This window comes from Sorex fumeus, unplaced genomic scaffold (genome assembly GCF_029834395.1).
Source record: "Sorex fumeus unplaced genomic scaffold, SorFum_2.1 ptg000008l, whole genome shotgun sequence".
NCBI lineage: Eukaryota > Metazoa > Chordata > Mammalia > Eulipotyphla > Soricidae > Sorex > Sorex fumeus.
In genome coordinates, this window is record NW_026606065.1 from 56,791,768 (window position 1) to 56,819,328 (window position 27,561).

The 27,561-nt window shown below is 33.9% G+C and overlaps 1 protein-coding gene across 3 annotated transcripts in view; it reads left to right on the forward strand.

The window, feature by feature from the left end:
• Nucleotides 1-27,561, forward strand: part of DACH1 (dachshund family transcription factor 1) — a 426,920-nt gene that overhangs the window by 355,839 nt on the left and 43,520 nt on the right. For all 3 annotated transcript variants that reach the window (XM_056109866.1, XM_056109865.1, XM_056109867.1), the window contains one exon: nucleotides 25,228-25,379. In XM_056109866.1, coding sequence (XP_055965841.1) covers nucleotides 25,228-25,379 — 152 coding nt within the window. The remainder of the gene's footprint in view (nucleotides 1-25,227; nucleotides 25,380-27,561) is intronic.

A 27,561-nucleotide genomic window follows, 5' to 3' on the forward strand; every position in this document is an offset into this window, starting at 1 on the left:
GTTCATCTTGAACAACTGTATTCAGGTTTCTAATAGTTAAGATGTTCTTTTAAAAAGGTGTAAGTATTATTTTATTCAAGAAGAATAAAGAAATGTAAACATATAACTTGGAGTAATATCAAAGGGATGCGCAAATGGATATATACTTTTTCATGCATTCTGAAGAAGCAGAAGTTGGGAGTGATAATTGGAATAAAATACATATTATATCTATATTATTGACCTGTGTGCTTTAGAAAATTAAGATGATATTGATAACTCAAAAGTTAGCAGTATTGAGGTCAGAGTAATAGTGCAGTGGGTAGCGTGCTTGCCTTGCATGTAGTAGACCCAAGAACAATCTTCAATATCCCATAAGGTTCTACACGTACTACCAGGAATAATTCATGAGTGCAGAACCAGGAGTAGCCATTTGTGGCTGAAAAAAAAAAACAATAAAAAAATTGGCAGTTGTAAAAATAGCAATTTTGTCAGCTGAATGAATTTTCAGTAAGATAAATTAATGAATAAAATTAATTCATTTCTTATCTTATGTGAATTATAATGTAAGTAACAGATATAAAAATGTAGTACTTTTTTCTATACTCATAGAAATGATAGCTCTAAATAAAGTGGTGTTTCTTAATTATTTTAATTTGACAGCAAAACTTTAAAGTTATAAAATGTTATAGCAATGAATTAATTTTAGAGCAATTACTATGGTAATATAGATTATAATTTAGATTCAGTCTTATCTCTTTGGATATATCTAAGCCTATATGTTTGAACTGTTTCAAAACTTTATAAGCTTATACTATCATGTGTTAATATTGCCTAGATGATTAGCATAATTAAACAGCATTCTGTCAATGTATATCAAGTCATCACAAGAGCTTATGAAATTATTTGATAAATTATTCAAATGGATTGCTATTTTTAATATAAATTAAATAACGGAGCCCATATCTCATACCACATTGACACTAAGTATTGATTATATGGCTAAACCATTTTCAGGGGCTGACTTTACTTAATCTGATCTATTTTTCTGTCTGAGGCAAATAAAATATTAATATAAGGTAAATGAGTGCTCAGTGTACTGCCATATGGCCCCTGTAGAGGACAGAGGAGCCTGGGCAGCCTATGGACTTGCCATATGGGCTAAAGGGAGAAGGTAAGTATTACAGAGAGAACAAATCTACCATATGGACTGGGCGGACCACTTGCGACTCTAAATACACCCTTGTACTGGGACATTTTCACAAAAGAATAAAACACACATAAATAATACATTCTATAAAAACCCTTGAAAATGGATCAATTGTTTAGATTTAATATGATGCTTTCAAGCAATGTCCAGAGCATATAAATAATCATGGTTTACTTTGAAATGGCAGAGAGGATCATCAATCATTTACCCCTGACATTTTTACATTGCATTTAACATCTGTTCCATAATAGCATGATACAGTAATATACTTAACATCATATTACACACTGAACCTAAACAAATAAATATAGCACTAAATTAGGATTTCTGAAAGTTTGCCTTGCTTCTACTAATAATCTTGCTAATACTGAATTATCTACCCTTTCCATCACTTGAATTTTTTTTTTATTATACAGAGCAGATGAAATTAAGTAAATGGCAAAAGTAATTTTCTTGCTACAATCAAACCTCATTAATTTGGTTTTTGCTAATATGGAAATTATGATAATTCAGTTTGTGCTTGATAAAGTTTACCTTTGTACTAGATATAAAGAAAAGATTTGCTAAGCCAATTATTAGTATAAACAAGATTACAATGAGCATGTTTAACCCACTTAAGAGAGCATACTTTTAAAGGATTTTAGCACATTAATTGAATGCAAATATGTACTGCTAATAACAAATGAGTCCAATTTAGTCTTTGAAACAGGTCTTGTAGTACCTGAATTTGTTAGCAGATGGTTCCAATTACTGTACTTCTAAGTCTCTGAATACTTTGCAGTATTATGTACTTCTATTGGATTTAAGCTTAAGTATTTGTACAATTGACTATCATTTTCCAAAGCATATATGCCTTTTTAAAAAAAGTATAAAAACTATAATCTTATAAATAATACTTTTCTAGCTTTACTCAAAGAAATAATAATTCTTTATGAGTTTTTGGTTTGTTTTAATGCGTTTTTATGATAGAACAACACGAGACACATAAGAACCCACTTAGATACGTGACAATTTGGCAAATGTGGATACATTTCAAATTATAATTTAAGTTATATGCAATTTTTATGACCATTTTACAGTGAAAAACGTCAACATTTATTCATAAAAAATTTTTATAGGTTTCAGCTCTAATAACACTAAATTGAGTTTTTCCACTCTTTGGGATCCTAAGAACATTTGTCAGAGACGAAAATTTTCCAACTCTTTGGATTAATTGGTCCACTAGACTCAATTAATATTTTTTCCTACCAATTTTAATGATCTTTACTGATTTCTAATCATTGGCATTTGATTTTTCCTGTACTTCTTAATATTGTTATTGCTTCTTAGTGTTCTTCCTACTTTAGTGGAAAAACAGAACTTTTCCTAGCTCTTTAACTTCGTTCCCTTCTACATAATTCATGCTTGTGAATTCATGAGATAAACAGAAGGGAAAATTGTAATTTCCAAATTCAAATTATCTGTAGGCATGGGAACAAGATGCAGCACGGTAAACAATAATAAGATTGCCAAGGCAAATGAGGAGCAAGAAAGTTCCAACAGGTTATAGGTTAGCAAATAACTCTAATCATGTAAGCTGAAATGAAGCTCCTCCATATCCACTCTTGCCAAAAATAAACAACAAAAACAAACCAAAACAAGCTGATAGTTTCAGTATGTAATGAGAGTCACCTGATTATAAGAAATTATAATTTAATTTTGGACTTCTAAAACAGAAATTGTGACATGGAGATATAAAAATTATAATCCAAGGGAAACATAAATGTTCATTCAACACGGAACCAAGGAACATATTTTTGTATAGAATCAGTACCAGGTAAAAGTCAGGAATAAATTCTCTGCTGAAATAATTTTTAGATGCATGACAAGAGACCAGAGCAGATCAGTATAAACAAGTTAACAATAAGGTTTTGTTTGTTTAATATTCTAGCTTAATATGCCTTATATTTTTTTCTTCTGATATGAAAGGTTGGTTGAGTTTCAACTTATTGGAGATTATATCGCTAGTTAGGGGCTAAATGGCAGATGGATGAAGGAGGACAGAAAGTAAGGCATACATTTTATTCCAAATCAAAATATGTAAGAAATTAATATGATCTGTTCAATTTATTGTTAAAATTTTTGTTTATTTTTATATTTTTATGTTTTCATATATAAACAATAAAGAATTCTTGGCTTTGATCACAAAGCAAATCTTTATTTCAATGAAACTCATTCAATTTGCTTAATGTTATACATTTTTCTATCTCATGAACTTTCAACCTAAGTTTTTCACTTGATTTCTTTATTTTCAACATTCCAGAATTTGCACCAATTAGTGTGAATTTCTTGCCAGTATTCCAATAACTAAAATGCTTAAATATCAAGTCCTTAAATTATAGATTTTTAATAGGCTGCCATTACTATATCTGTGTTCTCTAAATACTCATGCACTTATTGTCTACTTTTGATTTTTTTAAAATACCTACTGAGGCATGAATTTAGAGTTGGTACTGAATGTTTCTCATTATTCCTTGTTACAAAACTTAGTGGGACTTAGAACAGATAAAGCAGTTTAATAGGAAAAAGCTATACAGATGAAATACAGTAAAAGTGATCTAAAATTCAGGTTCTTTATTTGACTATCTCTAGCATTGGAAAAATTATTCAGTGTACTTAAGATTCAGATTATTTGTGGTGGGAAAAGGAGCGTATAAATAAAATACAGCGTAGTTGTATAATGAACTTTCAAACTGGCTTATATGAATCAACTTTGAGAAGTATAAATATAGAATTTGTGTTAGAAAATACTTTAATTAACATATCCTATATACTTAATGTATTTTCCCAATATGTTAAATGTTAATTCTTGTTACACATATTATATATTTATATAATATATAAACATATTCCTATATGTTATCTTAAGTTTTATAAACTACAATGAAATATTGCTAATTATTTTAGTTGACTCTAAGAAGAAAGAATTGGAACAGGACTGAGATTAATATGATGATAGAGGAGCAGCTGTAGAATTGGGTAATTAAGTGTTCGTTTTGGGGGGATATGAATTTCAATTTTTCTATTAGATGTCCCACTGGAGATGTTAGTCCAGCACTGAGGGCAGTTCAGGCAAAAGGTCTGAGTAAAAGATATAAATTTTGGAACCATCAGCATATAGATGGTATTTAAAGGCATAGGTCTGAATGAGATCATGAGGAAATGAGTATAGGAAAGAGAAAAGGTCAGAAGGTACTTTGCAATATTTTTAACCTCAAAAGATGAAATAAAAAGAGCAGCAACTAAGGAAACTAAGAAGAAGCATCATTGAGGGTTAGGGGTAAGAAGATAAAGGGGTGTCCTGAAACCCAAGTGAAAAGGGACTTATTCCCCATAGAGAGAGAGCGGGAGAGAGAATGAGGTTTGAAAACCATCAAGCTTTCAGTGACTGCTGAAAAATCAGTTATAGGTAGGTCTAGAATGGCAACTGTATTTGAGAATATAAACATTATGATTAATTTTTTTGTTGTTTTGGTTTGGTGTCTATAATCAGCTGTATTGGGGCTTACCACCAGTTCTGTGCTCCTGGATCACTTTTGGTGAAGTTTGAGGGACCTTATATGGTGCTGGGGATAATAGCTGAGTCACTGAGTAGAAGACGAACACCTTATTTGCTGTACTATCTCAACCAGACACAACATAGTTAATTTTTATATAACAGTTGCTTGTTTATTTTTATTGTTGTAGGTTTTTGTTTGGGGGCCACACCCAGTGGTACTCAGGACTTAATCCTTTTGCTGCACTCAGGAATAGTCTTGTTGGTATTCATGGAACCATATGGGGCGCCATGGATTGCTCCTGGGTTAGCTGCAAAGAAGGGAAGTGCTCTACCCTCTGTACTATTGCTTCAACCCTAAAAGTAGTCTATTAAGGAAGTTACAAATAAAAATTTAGAGGGGGATCATGATAATGAGTGGGGTAAAGGTGAGTTTAAAGTATAAAAACTTTTGAAAAAGGATGTGGAAAACATGGATATTGATTGTAGGGAAAAGTGATATCAAGGTAGACTTTTTTTAAATTAGGATTTGTCAAAATGGCAAGATTAAATTAAAATTTTCATATAAATAGGATAAAAACCAGGATAGTAGAAAAAGTAATATACTATTTATTATTTCTTTCAAAAACTGGAGGCAATAAAGAGGGTGACTTACACATTATCCCTGTTATATTTTGGAAAAGCTGTATCAAGAATCCAGAATGAAAAGATTAAAGCAAATCTAAGCCAAGTGTTTCCCCCACGCCAAATTTGAAACACCTTATTTAAATGCAAATTTAGTCAAGTTATCAAATAACACCTTCAGGGTCAGGTGAATGAGACCAGTTGTAGTTACTGGTTTTGGCATATCGAATACACAGCGGATAGCTTGCCAGGCTCTTCCGTGCGGGCGGAATACTCTCGGTAGCTTGCCAGTCTTTCCGAGAGGGATAGAGACTTTTGGGGTGACCTCTAATCACCCTTGTAGGTGTTACCATATTTGAACCCTATCAAATATGGTACGACAATTCCAGAAGATGGGTATTTAGTGTCTTATGATGTGTCGCGCCAGGCGGCCGCGCGGGTCCGGAAAGCGTCCTGGAGTGTGGCAACGGCTGGGTAGTGGAAGTAGTGTCGAGAGTGGAAGTCTGCCAGTGGGGTATTTATCTGGGTAGGGTGGGTCTCCTGTGCACAATTTGATCCCTGGGTGGTTGATGGAAGCAGACAGGGCAGGGTAGGGTGGGGCTCCTGATTAGAATCCCTTTGTCACCTGTGGTGGTGGGAGCAAGCAGAGAAGCTCTGTCCCTGGGTCCGCCGAGCCTGGAGTCCAAGGTCTCAGAGAGTTCCACTTATCTTGTTCTGTGGGTCTTCAGTTGTGCGTGGGTCTCGGCCGGAGCTGCCGCGCGGGTCCGGAAAGCGTCCTGGAGTGTGGCGACGGCTGGGTAGTGGAAGTAGTGTCGAGAGTGGAAATCTGCCAGTGGGGTATTTATCTGGGTAGGGTGGGTCTCCTGTGCACAATTCGATCCCTGGGTGGTTGATGGAAGCAGACAGGGCAGGGTAGGGTGGGGCTCCTGATTAGAATCCCTTTGTCACCTGTGGTGGTGGGAGCAAGCAGAGAAGCTCTGTCCCTGGGTCCGCCGAGCCTGGAGTCCAAGGTCTCAGAGAGTTCCGCTTATCTTGTTCTGTGGGTCTTCAGTTGTGCGTGGGTCTCGGCCGGAGCTGCCGCGCGGGTCCGGAAAGCGTCCTGGAGTGTGGCAACGGCTGGGTAGTGGAAGTAGTGTCCACTTAAGTGATTAAGTGATCAAATAACACATTATTAGCACACAATGAGCAAATCAGGTAATCAGTTATATATATATTCATATATATATTCATATATATGTGTGTATTTCTATATATTCAAAATAATGGATAGAGGCACATTTCACAAAGTGGAAAAAAAAATCAACAACTAGATAATGAATGACTGAGAGGAAATGATAAAATCTTTATAAAAGAATTTCAATCAGGTCATTATTGGGATGGGAGAGCCAGGTGTCAAAACCCCCATCTTACATATGTAAGACATGTGCTTTAAACACACATCTGTGGCCCATATAAAGTTTTAAAATACATGGTGCAATCACTAGAACTAACGTGGTCTTTCCCGGCAACTTTTCTTTCAATGTATAGTCATTTCTTTTTCTTTTTTCTTTCTTTCTTTTTATAATGTAGAAAAAAAACCACAACTGTTGATACAGTTCTGGAATTGAAATTGATTAGATACCAAAGTTTCAGCACATTGGTTAAGGTCTGGTCCCTGTAAGTTATTCCTGCTGACAAAAGGTTGCAAACCTTGTTTATGCAAGAAATTAAAATCTAAGACTAGGTGTCAATGTGGCAGTGGTTTACTGGGTTTAAAAATTGTCAGTATGAAAGGCAAATCAGATAGATTAGACAACAGTTTTCAAAAATATTAGGCCCTGGAGGAGAAAAGTGTTTCCTTACCCAAGGAAGGGTATGGTATATAAGGAAACAAGAACATCATGACCATGGCATAAGTTTTGTTCCTTTCTTTTGTTTGCTGATGAGTCTGCTTAAAAGAAATTGTTAAGTTTCTGCTTTAAGCTGACTGCCTGTAGATATACTCTGAAGCTTAACTGATATATAAATTAGTATTTAGTGTTGAGTTTTCTAAAAGAGAAGTTTAAGATCCTCAATGGGTTCACAGTAATAGTTTAATTCACTTTGACAGAGTCTGGTCACTGGACAGTTTAGATGGAGCTGTTTTTATCCCAGAGAGGGAACCCAAATGGCATTTCTGTTGTTTTACAGCAGTGGGGATGCATGCAATACTAGCTTTTCTATTTGGATAGTGCCTGATCTAACAGTTTGGGTAGTACCTGACATACCAGATCCACAAAGGGGATCCGGTTTTCCAGGTTTTTAGTAAGACCCATTTTCTTTTTTTTTTCCTTTTTGGGTCACACCTGGCAATGGACAGGAGTTACTCCTGGCTCTACACTTAGGAATTACTCCTGGCAGTGCTCAGGGGACCATATGGGATGCTGGGAATCAAACCCGGGTCGGCCGCATGCAAGGCAAACACCCTACCTTCTACGCTATTGCTCCACCCCCCAAGACCCAAATCTTAATTGTGAGCTCCATATGGATGATGGAGGAAAATATATTAACATCAAGAGAACTAGATTCGATTCAGTTATTTCCAAAACTTATTTCTCTACCCTTCTCCATAGCCATAATTTTTTCGTCCATAAGCCTGCCTGTACCCTGATTATTCTTCATACTGAATTTGAATTTATCTTCCACCTGAAGTTCAAAAATGAACAGAATTTACTGTTCACTCATAATATGTTTAGAAAGACTAACTTATAATTTAGCTGGATTGTCAAATAAACCACTTAGAAACATTTTTAAAAATTATATTCTGTATTTAATCTGGTTTCCTGAAAATTTTCTTATGAAACATTTGGTTAAATTGAACAGCTGTTGAAATGATTTCTTTAGTGAAGGAAATAACAATTTCTTGAAGAATATCATGACATTTAGAAATCATCACTGTGCTATTCCCTATGAAAATCTCTGTAGAGAATTTGCTAGAAAAAAAGTTAGGGAGAGTTATTAGAATAGATTTCAAAGGAAATCTCAGTGTATTTGTGATGATTCTCAGATGAAAGTAAGTATCTTACATATAAATTATTTTCTGTAATTACTGTCACAGATCAAGAAAAAAGGAGCATATCAGAATTTTAAGAATGAAGTATGTATTTTAGAAATGTATATATGTATTGTAATATTCCAGTATGTATTCTAATATTTTACTGATATTTCTTTGAATGTTCTTATGCAAAATTAAGTCAATGACAGTTTGAGTTTTTCATATTTATGAAAAGACTAATATTTATCAAAATATTAAAAGGTAAAGATAAAGGCCCTCCCATTGATCGTCGATTTGCTCGAGCGGGCCCAGTAACGTCTCCATTGGAGACTTTGTTGTTACTGTGTCTGGCATATCGAATACTCTCGGTAGCTTGCCGGGCTCTCTGAGAGGGGCGGAGGAATCGAACTCGGGTCGGCCATGTTGGCCGCTTGTAAGGTGAACGCCCTACCCGCTGTGCTATCGCTCCAGATTATGAAAAATTTTTCATATTCATCAAAAGATTAAAGTGGAACCTACATATTGGTTTACTTATAAACTTTGTAATGAAGTATACACTTCATTAAAAATGTATTTTTATCTTAATTAAATCATTTAAGAATTGTTTTTCTAATAGCATTTATGGAGCAATAGCACAGCGTAAGTGTGTTTGCCTTGCATACAGCTGGCCCGGCCAACCCAGGTTCGATTCCTCCGCCCTTCTCAAAGAGCCCAGCAAGCTACCAAGAGTATCTCGCCTGCATGGCAAAGCCTGGCAAGCTCCCTGTGACATATTCATATGCCAAACACAGTAACAACAAGTCTCACAATGGAGACGTTACTGGGCCCACTCGAGCAATATTGGTGAACAATGGGAGGACAGTGCTACAGAATCTTGAAAAAAATATGGGCTAAAATAGAAAGTAATAAATATTCCAGTTTCTACCTGGTCTTTTCATTTTTGTGAAATCTTACTCTATTCGGAGCAAGCATAAATAGACAATACCTTTCTTAAAATTCTTCGTGATGGTTTTCAAAATAATATGAATAACATAAATTATTATTATATTTATATAAAGGACTATGCATAGATACAGACCTATAAAAACCTATATATATATGTATATGCTTGTGTTTATACACATATGCGTAGACATACATTCATATATACATAGTATAAGTTTATTTTCTTTTTCTTTTGCCTTTATTTGGTTTGGGGGCTATATTCATTTGTGCTCAGGGCTTACTGGCTTTGCACTAAGGGATTACTCCTGGCAGAGCTTGGGGAACTATATATATGGAATGCTGGGGATTACACCTGGGTAGACCATGTGCAAGGCAAGTGACATACCCACTGTACTAGCATTCCAGCTGAAATTTTAAAAGAAAATTTAATTATTTCGTTAAATACTGGATCTGAAAAGGTTATTATATAGCCAGTATTTGGAATAATATATTTATCTAATTTTTCTTAATGTACTATTAAGAAGATAACTAAAAAATGTGCACATACATTTGAGATTTAGGAGTGAAGTAAAACTGAACACACTGAAAGGAAGTAAAATAATTATATGTTGCATTTACAAGTACTTTATAAAAACTTTATCTATATACTCAATACATTTCTTGAGAGCTCAATAAATGTAATGTATCGTTGGAAGAATAGTTGCAAAATTGTCATCAAACCAGATCCTTTGTTTTCTGTTTTAAAAAATTTTTGTATTTATTTTTTTGTTAGGAGTGCTCAAAGGACTTAGGGACCACTCCCAGCCTTGCTTGGTCCAACCCTGTGGACCAGCTGGTACAGAACTCAGGCTTTTTTTTTTTTTACCAGTTTCCTTTCTTTACTAGTTTCCCTTTTTTTTTACTAATTTCTTTCTTTATTAGTTTCTATACTGTTGCTCTCTGCATTCTCATTGGCTTTCATCCACGTCAACCTCCATTAATACCTACAACACCTGTAATCTTTAGCACTCAGATTTTTCATGTAAGATATATCTTCTAACATGAATGCATATATTCTTTATGGCTTTATAATGTTTTCCTCAAAATAAATCTGAAAAATTATTAGAAATATTAAATGTAAAGCAGAAGCAACTAGAAGTTCTCCAGTGAAAAAAATAACTTTTTATTTGTAGTTTTAAATTTTACTTTTTTAAATTAATCTGATTTTCAACTTAAAATTTAAAATGGGTAATAAAATTTAGGCAAGATTTTATAGTTTTACATTTATAATATATTTTATCTAACAGATTAATTGGTTTTTAATATAATACATTACAAAGCTAGTAACAGTTTTATAAATTAGACAATGTCATTTTTTTATTCGCTGTAAAGAACTAGTGGTTATAAATTAGAAATTTTTTTTTTTTACTTATATATAGTGAAGGTCCAGAATTTGCACAATGTTTTTATGCTCTGAGAGTTGTGAAACAGCAGCTGCGCTGTTCAGGAATCCCCTTCTCACCAAAGAATGCTGACAATGACATAAACATACTCTCTAAACTTTTTATATTTCCCTAAAACCTAGAAATCAGTGCTTTCCTTTGCATTTTTATGTGACTACGTTAGAAAGTAAGTATAGTTTTAAAGAAGTCATAAAATCTCAATAGGTATAAGGGATATAAGGTCAATTAGCTTAACCTCCTATCAATTTCTAGCAAACAACTTATATAATCTTTTTTTTAACTTTTTTAATGAATTACTGAGATAGACCCTTAAAAAGCTGTTCATGATTGGATTTCGGTCAGATATAGAATGACTGCATTTATTTGTGGTCTATAAAATATATACATATATATGTATATATAGTAGAATACTAATATTCGTGTCCAAGGAAAACAGGGGTTAACAGGGGTTAGGAGGACTGGTCAATGGTTGTAACTAACAATAATTGTGTGGGAGTTTGTGGGTTGTGGGTAGGTAAGATAGAGAAGAGACCAGAATGACGATAGTAGCTGGGAATGATCAGGCTAGGTTAAAAGTAGGTAAAGGGATATTCTTGATAACTTTTAGTATCAGTGTTGCAAATCACAATGCCAAAAAGGAGAGGAGGGAGGGAGGGAGGAAAAGAGAGAGAGAGAGAGGGAGAGAGAGAGAGAGAGAGAGAGAGAGAGAGAGAGAGAGAGAGAGAGAGAGAGAAAGGGAAAGAGTTGGGGAAGGAAGAAGCAAGGAAAGAAGGAGAGAGAGGCAGTGGTGGGGGTGATGAGAAGGAACCCGGGGACAATGGTGTTGGGATGTAGACTGGTGGAGTGATGGGTGTTGGAATATTGTATGATATTCTTAACAGGATTCTTACTTCTCTTTGAATTGAAGTTTTCTAGTAAGGAAAATCTCATTGCCCAAAGCAGCCAATAACACTGGTAACTAGGTGGTCCAATCTAACTCTTTTCTTCACATGCACACTCGTCTTTTTTCCACACTGAGTAGTCACAAGCATATTTAATTAGTCTTAATTGAGACAAAAATTCAGAATTTAAATATTATGAAGCGAGTTTTATGTGCTGGATTCACATTCCAAAGTGACAGCCCAAACTGAAGAAATTTTTAATATTACATTTCACTTATTGATAACAGTTTAATGTAAATACAAATTAAAACAACTATATTTTATCTTCATTAACTGGTTTGTGAAACAAGTTATATATTCAACCAATCAATAATGAAACTGTGCTAAGCACAAGCAGAACAGTTACAAAGGTGAACAAGATGGACAGCGTTCTTTTCCTTGCTATTTTTCATTATTTAAAATGAGGAAAGACATCTGGAAAGAGATTGATTATAATGGACAATTGATTTTTTTCATTGGAAATACTGGCTATAAGATTGCATCAGTAATTAATTCTCATGAGCTAGGGGCTGGGTGCGAATACACTAATTCAAGTTAATAAATCAAAAGTTATGAAATTATTAGGTATCACCACAGGGGTCTTTTCTTGTTCATATGCTTTGTTCGTGGTCTCAAGAGTTTTTGGAGATGGGAGCAAAGGAATAGGCCTGTTGAACACCCCTGTGTTTTGAAAGCAGTATTTATACTTAGTGAATTACCAGATGTATGTAAATTAAACTATACTGGTGAGCTATGTGAAACTCTAGTAAGGGTTCTTTCACCCCAGAGAGTTAAATCTTGTCAGGACAGAGTAGTAGTAACGCAGAATTATGGAAATTCCTCATATGAGGGTGGAACATATTGAGGAAATCAAGGAAAAATGTAGGGCCTGATGCTCTGAAATTTGACTTGAAAGCTTTAGAGAGTTTGTGTGTGTGTGTGTGTGTGTGTGTGTGTGTGTGTGTGTGTGTGTGTGTGTGTGTGTGTGATGCTGAGTCAACTGCTTGGGCTCACACATGCAAGACATGTACTCTACCACCAAGCTGAGTTCCTCTTATTAAAGTTTTTATGGTGGAAACTGAGGCTAGCCAATTTCTAAGACAACAGGAAAAGGACATTTAGGAGTGCCTTAATAAGAATGAGTGCAGAAGAAAATTTGGTGATTTATCTAGGGTTTACTTTTAGCTGATAAACTCATAGAACTTTGACCTATTCCTCCTGAATTAAATCCGACACAGCGGGTAGGGCATTTGCCTTGCCTGCAGCCAACCTGGGCAAACTCAGGTTCAATTCCTCCGCCCCTCTCAGAGAGCTCGACAAGCTACCGAGTATCGGGCCTGCCCGGCAAAGCCTGGCAAGCTACCTGTGACGTATTCGATATGCCAAAAACAGTAACAAGTCTCACAATGGAGACGTTGCAGGTGCCCACTTGAGCAAATCGATGAACAGTGGGAGGACAGTGCTACAGGTTTTAGAAATTTAACTAGACTTTGCTTTGTAAACCCCACACAATACATATGTTAATGCAAAATTGGTATTTTCATGGAAAACATTTTTAAAAGTACAGTCTAAACCTTGCTAATATTCTTGACTTTTGCTAAAGGTGTGGAGTAGGGACATTTTCTCGAGGGTCTGTGAGGCTGGTCAATGCTAAGATTCATATTAATTTCCTCCTATACTGATGGTTAGAGTTCTCTGGATCTTTGTGGGTTAAATTTGGAAATTTGCTTCTAGAATAGATAGTTTTGTTTCAAAAAATAAATAATTATAATTATGATAGTAACAGTCAATTTAAAGAATCTTGGCTGCTTAGGAAGATGTTGAGTGAATTTTAAAAAAAAAATAGGTCAAGGATTAAATAAGAATGAAGGTAAAATACAATTTCTTGTTTTCTTTCTACTATGGAGATCAAAAACTAAAATTCTTTTTTTGGAATTTTCTACATGAGTAGACCCACATATTCACTACACCATTAAAAAATTCTTATAAATAGATAAGTTTACTTTTTACTGTGGAGTAAGGCTACTGGATTTACATAAAGCTACCCTTCCTTACTTGCCAAATTACCTTTACTTGTGTATAAATGATGCTAAAAATATAAGCAATCTAACACAATAATGTGAGGGTTAAATGAGTTAATGCATACAAAGTGCTTAGAACATTGATTTGCACTCATAGGAAGTACTCAATATATACTAGTGATTTCAAGATAATGATGATGGTCATTATCTTACCTGTGGCTCTGAAACTTTTTGAAAAAGAAAATGAGCTAATAGGATCTTACAGAGTGCCATTATTTCCACATAAAACACTTTTTTATTTTGGAAAGTGTCAAACAAGCATAAAATTAGAAAAGGGCAATGGCTCTACCTAGGTTACACATCATTTAGCTTTAACAACAATATAAAGCTGAGAATTTTTATGTTACCCAACCCAGTTCTACCTTTTTCCGGAAAATTTAAAGCCAATATCAAGCATATTTCACTCAAACTATAAATATATTGTATATAATTATTTTAAGATTATTTTCTCTTAGAGATAAGATGCTTTTTCTATAAGCATCAAAACGATCCCTTTCTCATTTTCAAAAATAACAGTTCATGAAACGTCATCAATTATTTATATGTATATATACATATATATGCATTTGCATAACTTTAGGTCATGCAAAATTTTTGTCTGTATTTCTCTAAATCGGTGTACTATTTTTTATGTGAAATAGTGAGAATTTGCAGTCTTGGTCATGTAGAATGTTAAATCAGTAAATTTGAACATTTTTAGTTGTCCTTTGCTGTTGTTGCAAGAGTCACACCCACAATTGCACAACAGCATGTGAGAGCAGGTATTGAACTCCAGACTTCATACATGTAAATGATTTTCTCTACTACTGATCCACATTATCACCCTGCTGGGCTTCATTATCCAGACAAGTGCAATAGTTCTAAAAAATAATGTTCAAAGAAAGCACATACTCTTTACAATTCCATTGTCACTTTCTGCTTAAAAATTAAATGCCAGCCGCTATTTTAATAATTCACAACTATTAGGGATATTTTGTATGGAGGGAGGATGGATTTGAGACTTGTTCTGTTTCATTCACTTTGCCTAAGAATAATTTTTAGATTTTTTAAATGAATTAGAATTGTGTAGTAAGCAGCATGTCAAACTCTGGAACCCTGTAAGATTGTCCAGTGTTCTCCTTCTTTGCTCTTTATTTTAAAACTAATATTAATTCTGAAAAAGGCTTTAATTTATGTCTCCATCTCTCCCCCAATCCCCCCAAAGTTTCAAAGCACATTTCAGAAACTCATTTTTGGCAGATGTAAATTTAAGTAAATTGGCCAAGGTCACAGCACAATAAGGGCAGAGTTATCAAGGGAATGCAGTTTCCTGCTTTTTCTGCCATCCATGAAATTAGAGTAACTCCACCCCTTAAAACGAAAGAGGCTATTTTTTCCCCCCCTGAAATTATAAACCACGATTTGGAGATGTTTTCTACCATTAACTCCAGCTCTTAAAAGTGGACTTTTAAGACTATGAAATGTGCCTATGTGCATTCTTTCAACTACTTTTACAACATATATTACTGCCTATACAATTTGTTTTTAAAGGAGAGTGCAGTTATTTTATTTTTGAGCTGAACCATCAGATTTTGTTTTTATGCAGTATGACATGATGAAGAAGCTATCTGTAGAACAGAACTAGTTCACTCACTTTCTACAGCCAAGCACAGACTGTAAAGTAGATTATTAAAGTACACAAAAATAGAAAATTAGATCAGAAGTGATATTTTACTGAGGTCTTCTTTGGACCTTATAAAATGAGAAAGAACTAACCTTGTTCTATTTCTGAATCCTGAAAAAAGCCTCATAGCTGGCATATCACCTTTAATTAGGTTTCTGCTTTTGGGAAGCATTTTACCAGCCCCCTTTCATTTATTTTTAATGATGTTATCACTAACAGGCAAACAGTCCCTTAATAAAACAAAAACAGTTTCTATATAAAGCCTGGTGTACATGTCCTGAGTCAGTCATCTAAAAACAAATGTTATGATGGTTTCCGTTGTGCTCTTAGAACCCTTAATGGCTCTACTGTGCAGATATGCAAAACATCAACCTAAGAAATACAACTGTGTCTGTTGTGCAGTTTTCAATAAATGCTTTCTCATATTCACATGCAGTATCAGCAGTAAGGTTAAACCTACAGGGTCATGGAAAAGACCAAAAGGTCAATTAAGTAGATCTTTATTTTTGCTTAAGCAATGCCAGCTCTTTCATACACACTTGTGTCTTTAAGGAACCAACAACACAAAAATATTTAAAAGTGAAATCTGTGTGTGTATGTGTGTATGATTTTTTTTAAATGTGAAAAGAAAAAAATACATTTTTACAAGTATCTGAATATTTTAGTTCTATCCTTTCAACTGTGGTGAGTTTGCTGTAAAGTTTGAAAATATTCCTATGTAATTTGACTTGGACTTCCATCCATGCGTTGACTTTTTTTTTCATATATAAATTCAGAATAACTGGAAATCACAGAATTCTTTGAGAATTATTATAGAAAATAGTTTTTGCCCTTAAAAGTATACCCACCACCTCCAGCACCACTCCTGCCAGATGTCCTTGCTTTCCTTGAGCTATTATAACTTCGCAGTTTGACTGTGACCCTTTGACAACGTCCTTTTTAATTCTTTCCCGATATTCAATGCCTATTTCTAACACACCTTGAGGTGAGTTTTTAAAAGTTTTCCTCTCCATATGACTCTCAAATTATATCACCTAAATATAGTCTTTGTTTTTTTTTCCAAAATAATCACTGAATTCCATTTGATTCCATTTTTGGCACATAAACTTATTTATATTATACAGTATTGTAAATAATCTTCCTAGAAATCCCACCTACCCCAAGATAATGTCTATGAAATTCAATTGTAGTCAATATAGAGGGGATATCCAATAGATAATATCTTTAGTTATATCTGCTTGGATGTGGTGAACAGTGACTATCCTTTTTATTTCTGCATTATCTTAAAATTTTCAGCTTTTATTCATCTCAATTTCAAATACTTTTTTTCAGACAGCAATTGGTACTCTATTTTAGGAACTGAGGGACACCATATTCTATTTTGCCTCTTAAGAAATAGTCTGTCATTTTCACTAATTTCAAAGGAGAGCTATTCTAAAGCTAAGAATTACTGATAAAGACAAAATGTGGTTATACATAATAAATACTTTAAATGATAAGTTAGATAGGACTGTAGGTTTGGAATATTTTTAACATATGTGCAAGCTTCATTCCAAAATTATTTTTACAGTGATCCTTCATCCCTAATTGAATCTTTTCTTTCATCTACTCAACTTGAAATGCAGAATTCATTCGTAATTCATAAAAATGTTTTTCTTCCCATTTTGATTGCATCAAAAATTTCTAGGAATTTAACTTTATATATAATTTTATAAACTCAGCATCTATATTATTCCACTGGAATAGAGTACAAGTAATGTATAGTTATAGATGAGTGATTATAAGAATGAAATTAGGGGTCAGAACAATAGTACAATGGGTAGGGTGCTTGCCTTTCATGTGGCCACATTAATTTTATCCCCAGAGCCCCATATGGTTCCTCAAACACAATCAAGAGTGATCTTTGAGTGTAGAGTCATGAATAAATTCTGAACATGGGCTGTGGCCCCAAAACAAAAAAATATTGAAACATATCTAGATATAAGATACAATCACTTAGTTCAGTTATAACCTTGATCCTGATTCATTTCTGCTGTAGGCACTGCTTCAAAACTAGTTCAAGTGTATTCAAGGAGGTTCTTAACTGCTTTTATACTGCTTACAGTTTATTCTCCAAAATGTGTTTTGTTTTCCTTTTGGTTTGTCACCATACCCACTTCATCTAAATCCTGATACTCGAAAATAAATTCATACACGTCTTCATATCCTTTTTCTCTTTCTCAAGTTCTTTCTATCATAGTTAATTTTAAATATTCACAGAGATAACTCAGTTTGTATAAGGCAACTGTGATAATATATAGAATTAATTTTACTGCCAACATGATACTTCATCATCACAAGCCTCATTAGAGAGAAATAATATAGAAACCACAGACTTAAAGGATAGAAACAAATTTTTCCATGGTACATTGATGCCAGTATTACAGGAGGAAATTTGTAAATCGTCTACTTATTTGTTACTCATTCACAGTTTATATTTATACAAAACAACCAAACATTTGTATATATAGATATATAAAATGTAGCTCCATTTAAATTTTTAACCCTTGAATTTATGTTTATTTTTTAAAAAAGCAAATGAGTCCTTATAACAGATAGGTACACTGCTCTATTTGTTAATACTCGGTAGATTCATGACTTGAATGCATAGTTTTGTGAATCTATCTTGGTTTGCCTTTTATTTTGCCATAGATTTATCACTTTAAGGTAACAGAATTTTACAAAACTTTTATAGAGTGGAGGAATGGAGCACTAGTAAGGCAAGTAGGGCACTTTTCTGGCATTCGTTTTTCCAGAGTTCAATCTCCAGAACCACGTAGGAGCCCTGCCAGGAATGATTCCTGGGTGCAGAGCCAGGTGTATGTTCTGAGCAACACCAAGTGTGTTGCCCCCATAAAAATCCCACAACAAATCCAACTTTATAGAATAGCTTTATATCTATTATTTGAAAAGTAATATTGAATTTAAATGTAGGAACTAAGCTTTATTTCAGGATACTCTTATATTTGAAATAGAAATTGAAATATGGTCATAGAATTCAATCAAATAATGCTTTTGTTGATTTTGGTTGTCCATACCTTGCCTTGCCTACGGTTTACTCCTGGCTCTATGTTCAGCAGTAACTCCTGGCGGTACTCAGAGTACCATATGGATTGATGGGAAACAAACCTGAGTCAGCCAGGTGCACGGCACGCTCCCTAACTGCTGTACTATTGCTTCAGTCCTATCCGAGAAACTTTTCATGTGATATTTTCAAATGTATAATTTTGTGAGATGAAAACAAATCATTGCATAGTAATTGTCTGATTTAAGATAACAGTATAGGATCAGTTTCTTCAACTCTTGTCATTTTCACTTGCTAAATTCAGGTCAGTGTGTCTAGAGTAGGGATGACCCAGAGTTGAGGTTGAATTGAAACTAATTTAATGACTATGTTTTATGTCAGATATGAATTTCAGTATTTTAATTGCTTATAATGTTAGGTAGCAGTGGAATAATGTAGATGATGGGTTTAAAATCTTCCTAAAATTAGTCAAAATAGCAGGCTTTGGTTTCATATTTTTAGTTTTATCTCAGATTTTAAAGTTCAATATTCTGGGATTGGAGCCATCGCACAGGGGGTAGGGTGTTTGCCTTACACGTGGCTGACCCAGGTTTGATTCCCAGCATCCCATATGGTCCCCTGAGCACCACCAGGAGTAATTCCTGAGTGCAGAGCTAGGAGTAACCCCTGTGCATTACTGGGCGTGACCCAAAAAGCAAAAATAACAACAACAATAAAAAACAAAAAGTTCTATATTCTCCAGAATTTGTCAACACTTTTATTCACTTCAAAAAACATAGTCTGTTAACATCAGATCAGTTGTAACTGTTAAATATGAATATTTTCCATTTTAAAAATGATACTCTACTGCACATAAAGATTAAGAAGAATAAATATGAATCACCCAGAAATATATGGTTTTATAAAAGTGAGTACTTTTATATTTGAAATTAATGATGTAATAGAAGACATTAGAAACACACAGTGTGAAAGATAATATATAATTCAAATCCACAGGGATTAGTTATGAAAATCACATCTGAGTTAGATTTTATTAACAGGAAAGAAACATCTTAAATGTAGAACCCTATTATTTTTATAAACAACATTGTTCCTTAGGATATCCTGTTAAATTGTTATGTGTGATTAGATTGGAGAGGGAAAAACGTTTGTCCTACAGAAGCATCAATCTCCCTAAAAGTCATTTATTGATAAGTGACTTAAAAGATGAGTAATATTGTGAGATAAACTGATGAAAGAATAAATATCATTCTTGTACTGATTTTGGGGCTGGAGTGATAGCACAGTGGGTAAGGCATTTGTCTGGCATGCGGCCGACATGGCTGACCAGGGTTTGATTCCTCCGCCCCTCTCAGAGAGCCCGGCAAGCTACCGAGAGTATCTCGCCTGCACAGCAAAGCCTGACAAGCTCCCTGTGACGTATTCAATATGCCAAAAACAGTAACAACAAGTCTCACAATATGTTGCGAGACGTTACTGGTGCACGCTCCAGCAAATCGATGAACAATGGGAGAACAGTGCAGTGCAGTATTGATTTAGAATATTTAAGAAATTTTTTCTTTCCATTTCTAATTTTTTCTTTATGTTGCCTATTATTGTTATTGATGTTGGTAATGCATTTATATTTGCTAGAATGCTAGAATGTTCATATTTGTTATATAATTGTAAATATAAAAAACTTTTTTCTGGCCAAAAATTGAGATAATTTCCCACACTGTGATGTGTGTCATTCTGTTTTACTTTTGAAAGCTACTATGTTTCAGGTATATCAATTAAAGTACAGTAATACTTTAAAATTAATAATACTCTTTCTTAGGAATTTTAAAATCACTTTTTTCCTTTTTTTCTTTGGTGGGGGTACAAGTCATATCTGTCAATGTATAGCATTAAGGTCTACACAATCTGTGTTGGTATGTCAATCCCAGAAGTGCTCAGGGCATCATGTGATATTGTGTATTAAACCCAGGACTCCGAAATGCAAAGTGTGTGCTCAGCCTATTAAGATCTCTGTCTCTCTGTCTCTCTGTCTCTCTGTCTCTGTCTCTGTGTCTCTCTCTCTCTCTCTCTCTCTCTCTCTCTCTCTCTCTTTCTCTCACTCTCTCTCTCATAAGAACATTTTTAGGAACTAGCAAAAGTACTAGTTTTCTGGAAATATGATGTGTTTAAAACATACTACCCTCCAAAATAAACTTTGGAAAATGCTTATTTTCTTTTCAAGGATTTTCAAACTATTGTATTGAATTTACCTTCTCAGATGTTGGGATAGCTGATCTTTAGAGACGGTTGCAATATTTTCTAGCTAATGGATTCACTGGGCAGGTAGAAATTACTTTCAAGGGAGAATCTACTTTTAAGACAATTCACAAGTTTCTGTCTGCTCAGTCTCTTGCTGTGTATACCCTGCCGTGGACTGTCGTGGCAGTTCATTTCCCCTAGAACAAGAAATAAGAGACAGTGAGGATCTGGTGGTGCTCTACTCTCAGTGATCACTCCTCAAGGACCATATGGGATGCCCGAGATCAAACCTGGGCTGTCTTCATCCAAAGTTGTTCTATTGCTTCAATCCTAAGAAAAACTTTAAAGAAGCAATACATCATGTTGTAATCTATTTGCTAGATCTAACTCAGAATTAAGAAATGGTTCTAGATAGAATGTAAATTACAATGGGAAGAATAATTGGAACCATCATTTATAGGCAGGACATAGCTATAACTTGCTCAGAAAATATTGCTTAATTTGTATAAAGGGAAATTAAAAAATACATATTTTTTTATTTTGGAAACATGAACTCGAGTAAATCAATAGTCTCTTATGTAGGTAGTGTCTACTGATTTTATACTGTGAGTATGGCAGACTGTTTTTATATTCAAAACTATGCAGGGAAGTTCTTAGGGTTAGAAAGAATTATCTCAAACAGGACAAAAGTTAGAGAAATAATTAATGGAAAAGCAATTGTGGAAAATGAACACAACTGGTGAGTGTGAAAAAAAAATTGAGTTTTGTTTCCTTAGGTTTGTATGAGTAAGCTCTATATTGATGACCCAAAAATCAAAACAGGTTTTCATACTTCTGAAGATCAGGAGACTCAGATCAAAGTGTCAACTGGGATGAATTACTTACAAGATGCTATAAAGGAGAACCAAATTTCTACCTTTCTAAGTCTTATGACACTCAGCTTTCCTTGACCATGTCCACAAAACATACATCTCTGCCTCTGCTTCACATCACCTCTTCCTCTGCTCTTCTGTATCTCTAAAATACCTCTCATAGGAATATTTTGTCCTTTGATTTAGAACCCATCCTCAGTAAAGGTTATCTTATTTTAGAATCATTCTTCATATCTCTGAAACTCCTTTTTCAATTAAGATAATATTACTACTTCCTGGGGATTAGGTGTGGATATATGAATGAAGTAGAAGTGTAGGCTACAGCCATCCTATCATAGAGACAAAAATTCTTTGTAGTATTATCACAATTTACAATGCCTATTTTTTTTTTTTGCTTTTTGCGTCACACACGGCATTACACAGGGGTTACTCCTGGTTTTGCACTCAGGAATTACTTCTGGTGTTGCTCAGGCGACCATATGGGATGCTGGGAATAGAACCTGGGTTGCCACATGCTAGGCAAATGCCCTACCTGCTGTGCTTTCACTCCAGCCCCTCAATGCCTTAAATTTGACTAGAAGTGAAATATCAAAGGAAAAATACTATGTTGTCTAGTGCTATATTAATCCAAATATTTTTTGCATTTCATAGCAAACTTTCCTCTAATGATTATATATATGTATATATATATATACACATATAAATATATACATATACACACAAATTTATCAAATTGGAATTAGGTGTTTTGTGAATCTGTGTTTCATCATCATTCACTGTTTGAAGTCAGTGGAGATTATGTCATGTCAAAACTCTCTTCCACATTGTCTGGTCTCACAAACTTTTGCTTTAATCTCCTTAGAACAGTTAGGATATCAAAGGTCACTTTTATTTCAAAAGGAAGAGTCATGTTCCCAATTTTATTGTCTTTGTAGGAAGATTAAATGAGACTGTCTATGATGTCAATTGCCACAAGATGATAACTTTTTCTCAAATAGTACGGTTTTGAAACCCAAACAGGTATTTTGGTTGTCTTTTTTGTTTGATCTTGATTAGTTTATATTTTTTTTTCTCAAAAATGTGTTATTGGTCTTAAGATTTATTTTAAAAACCTTATTAGGTAGTCATTTTGCCCAAAATTTGAGTGTTTCTTATCAATGTGTTTGGTTAACATGGCCTTATACAGTATCAGTATCTCCATTAAAATGATAAATGAATGGATAAATTCAATCTAGTAAATCTATAATAAAAGACAATCTAGTCATACCTGAATTCATGAGGATTAAGTGGAACATTCAATTAAAGCAAATTTAGGATGGGGAAAAATATCATGGCATGTATATAACAGTACACTGATTTGTACATATACATGGGTAAGTTCATCCTATAGTGCTATAGTGGGGAATATTGAATATCCAACGGAATAATCATGTAAGTCAGTGTTTTACTAATGATAGTAATTATGCATTAAATTTTTGTATCAGTCACTCTAATATAGGAGAATACTCTATACTCTGGGTACTTCCAATTTTGATTTTCATTCTATCTACAGTGCCTCACACATTGTTTAAGTAAATATTTACCACATACCTGCATGTATCTTGAATGGCTTTTGGAATTAATTCACTCAACATCCAAGCACAATAAAGCATAAATATCCTGAAGTTAAATCAAATAGTTCTAGTAATGATGGAACATATAATCAGATGTGTGTATACATAAATATGATTTTTTTTCTTAGACAGTCTTTAAGAATTGTAGAGTCCTAAAGTCTAAAGCTGAAAAAAACGTGAGTGTCCATCTGGCTATATTAATTTTTTCAGGACACATGCGGCTATTATCCACCTGATCTGTTATGCCACATCTTCTTTAGCATGTGACAGCTAAGGTGATGCTGATCAAAAATATTGCAGTCACTCTTAATTTCACATACACAGAGATGTTTAACAAGTGACTTTTCAGAGCCATTATGAGAAAACACTAGCAGCCTTGGACAGGAGGAATAATATATGAGAACTAGGTAAATAGTATCCAAGTTCACCTTGATCATATTACCCATACAGTAGCCCCATCCTATATTGTAGTATTTTTGAAGAAGAAACCGAAAGAAACTTCTGATGATGACAATTCTGATTTAAATCAAAAGACACAATGAGTTCAACTTTAGTTTACTGTTTAATATGAAGAAAACAATTTTTCAAGGCCAAAAGAATTTAGTTGAACAAGTCCACTTTTTTCCCCTTGCACCCGCTTTGCTAAGATCCTTTGTCAGTAAGTTAACATAAGAAGGAGTTAAAGGAGAAACTACCTAGGAATGAGTGTGAGAGAAAAATGGTAAGTAGAAATTCTTGAATCCATTACTTCCCTCCCTAACTTAGCTTTCCTCTTGGTTTATTACCCAGAAATGTGGAAAGATGAGGGAGATGAGTTTAGCTTGTTCTGACATTACTTGGAGACTGAGGAGTGTTGTGACTTCCTTAATATTTCTACCCCAGAAAGGGAATTGAAACATGAGTTGTGTGGTTAGGTCTTGTAATGAAAAATAAAGGAATGATAGAGAACAGTAGAATCATATTATAAGCGTAATGGCAAGTGTGCTGAAGTTTTTAGCCACTTGCAAAATTGAGAGATACTATCAGAACTGTGCAAATACATTGCTCTGACTAATTTTCGAAGGTAAAATATGAAAATATTTATAAAACTGAGGATCCTGCTATGAATAAAATGTATTTTCTGATATAATAAGATAAAATGAACTATAACTTGGATCTATTTAAATGAATATATAAAGATGTTTAAATAATAAAGAACTGAACAAAAATATTATAACAGTGAAATCATCTATAATTCCTGGATTGGAATTAGAGTCATTTAAAATATTGAAGAATATTTAATAAACAAAGTAAAAACTACTTTATCTCAGAATATTTTATATGTGATTCACTTATCTAATATGTTGTGGATATTATATTTTATTGCCCTTTTTTTAGACTACACTTTACAATAAAAGGCTACTGTTTAATATGAAGAAAACAAGTTTTCAAGACCAAGAGAATTTGATCCTTTTTAAATAATATTCAATTTCAAACAATAATTTTAAAAGAATGTATTTTAATCCAGTTGTGCTTTTCAGTTGTAAAAACGATGTTAACTGTGTATTCTTTTGTAGATTCCTTAAGAACTTAGTTGAACAATTCATTGATATAAAGGAAGAGTTAATTGGGAAAGAAGCATACTAATATACAAAGCATTTCTCTTACATGAAGCTCTAGAAATATTCTATTGTCAATCCAAACAGAACAAACTAAAATGAGATAATTGGGAAGGTGCCCATAAAGTCAGTCTGAATATATTATCACAACTATATATGAGATAATATTTGTTTTAAAAAGATTCTATGGCACTGTAAACTCAGTCTCATTAGAGACTGCATTTAAAAGGCTTATAAAGTTACTCATTAATGTTATCTTGTTGTATCTCCACAGCTTTTTCATTAAAGAAAATTCAGCAGAAAGCATTTTCTCCTGATAGCGGGAACCAATTTGCAATAAATGTTCTGGAAACCACTAGGGAAGCCATTACTGAGGTCTAATAAAAACAGACAAGCGTAACTTGTTCTATATTTTTGTTTCAATCACATACAGATGAGACCCCGCTTTCCACACCAACCGCAAGAGACAGCCTTGACAAACTTTCTCTAACTGGGCATGGACAACCACTACCTCCGGGCTTTCCATCTCCTTTTCTGTTTCCTGATGGATTGTCTTCTATAGAGACCCTTCTGACTAACATACAGGTATGCACTTTTGCATTCTAAAGGAAAGGAACAGGGACGATCCCATTGTAATACTCCCCAAATTTATATTGTTATAACCTAATCTATTCATGAGACTAACTAAACCATGTTATTAAACTTTCTCAAGCCCTTAAAGATCTTAAATCCACTGCATTAATCAAATTGCTTTGGAAATGCTCAAATTATGCATATTAAGCCAAAATAAAAACTTAAGTGAAAATGACATGGGCATTTAAAAAATCATTCTGCCTAAATGTACTACTTACTCTCTACTAATGGAGAAATCTAATGTTTAGGTTTGTCTGATTTACGAAATGATGGCTCACCAGTTTTAATAAATATTTAGTTATTTTTAAACTGCTGCCTTCCAACAAGGAAATGGTATGTTTGGCAATTTAAAATATGTCTAATATAAAAGAATCCCCCCCTCCAAATTCTTTCTTTCATAAGTAAGTTTGTTTCAGTTAATAAGGTTTCTTCAAAGAATAGACTTCAAAAAGCCATACAAACTTTCCACGGATTTCCTATGTAGTCCCCAGGATGTATACTTCACGTACAGTACATTATGAATCAAAAATACTTACAGTTAACAATAACAGAGAGCATGGAGCCAAAATAATAAGAGTGTTTGGAATAAAAGAAAGCAGAATTTTCTTGCCCACACATGAAGTGATCATGTGGAACACAGATGGTGACTGCCATTTCCTTCTCCATATTTGGAGTTGTTAGTAGCATAACTATGTTTATATATACCAAACTGGCATTCTTTTTCTTTTTTTCAGTTTACACTCTAGCACCCTGCTCTTAGTGATATTTTTCTGTACACATTTTGTAGCACATTAAACTTTTTCCCAGGAGAAATGTAATTAACTTTATTTACCTCTTCAAGGATGTAACAGAAGGCCTTCCATGTAACAATCTTCTTATCTATGAATATGGTATTAGAGTATCCAGAACTGTGTTCAACTTTATGGTTTCATAGCTCAGTAACTGGAATAAATTATCATTTTAACCCAACCTGAATCAAATCCACATAGTTTGATCACATTTTAAAATAAACACAGACCTTTTTCTTTACATTTCACACACAATTATTTTCAGTAACTCTGTGTTTTTCATGAGTCTCTTTTATGTTCAGTTAAATTCTTGTGAACATAGCCATTTCAAAATATTCTGAAAATTAAAGAAATAATTCCATATGAAGCAATGAAGAATTTAAGAGTATACTTAGTATTCTTTTTCTACTTGTATGCGTTTTGCTAACTAAAACATCTTTAACTCGAAAAATGGTGATACGACTTCAATTTCAGCAAAATAAGGACTCCAGACTTTTATTCACAGAATTCTACTTACACATCCCAAGAAGGACTTTACACACAGACTCTTATAATGATAAAGGTGAACACCACATCTTTGTGTTAAATGGACATACATTTGGGGTGTTTATCCAACTAGTGATACCCATATTTATGATATTATCTGCATCATCTCAAACTGAAAAATAGAAGTATTTTTTAAATCCTGTGTAAAATGTATAGTTGAATCAAAATTATTTTACTGATACTATCACTAGATTTAAATATGCACACTCACTCCTTTCCTTCCCTCTTTCCTTTCTTCCTCCCTCAAATCTTTCTTTTTCTCTTTTTCTTTCTTTTTGTCTTTCTTTGTTTTCTCTCTCCCTCTCTCTCTCTTTTCTTTCTCTCTTTCTCTGTCTCTCTCTGCCTCTCTCTCTCTCTCTCTCTCTCTCTCTCTCTCTCTCTCTCTCTCTTATTTTGGATCACACCCAGAACTGTATAGGGACATTTTCTGACTTTATACTCAGTAGTGAACCTTGGGAGCGCTCATAGGACCATATGTGGTGCTGAATATTAGAACCAGGGACTGCATCAAAAAAGGCAAATACCTTTCCTTCTGTACACTATCTGTGCCCCTCTAACTCTCATTTTTTAATGAGGACATAGTTTTGAAAGAGTTGATGATAGGACAATAGTCAAGACAAACTAACTTTTTCTGGTTCCAAATCATAGGGATATGGTTCCAGTAAAGTTAGAACACCTTCAATAAGAGCACTCTATTACAAATAAACCATGGTTTTCCACTTCCACCTTACATTATGCGCATATTCATATGGGTTTGGGTATTATATTTTTTAATTTGTGTCTATTTATATAAAATAAAA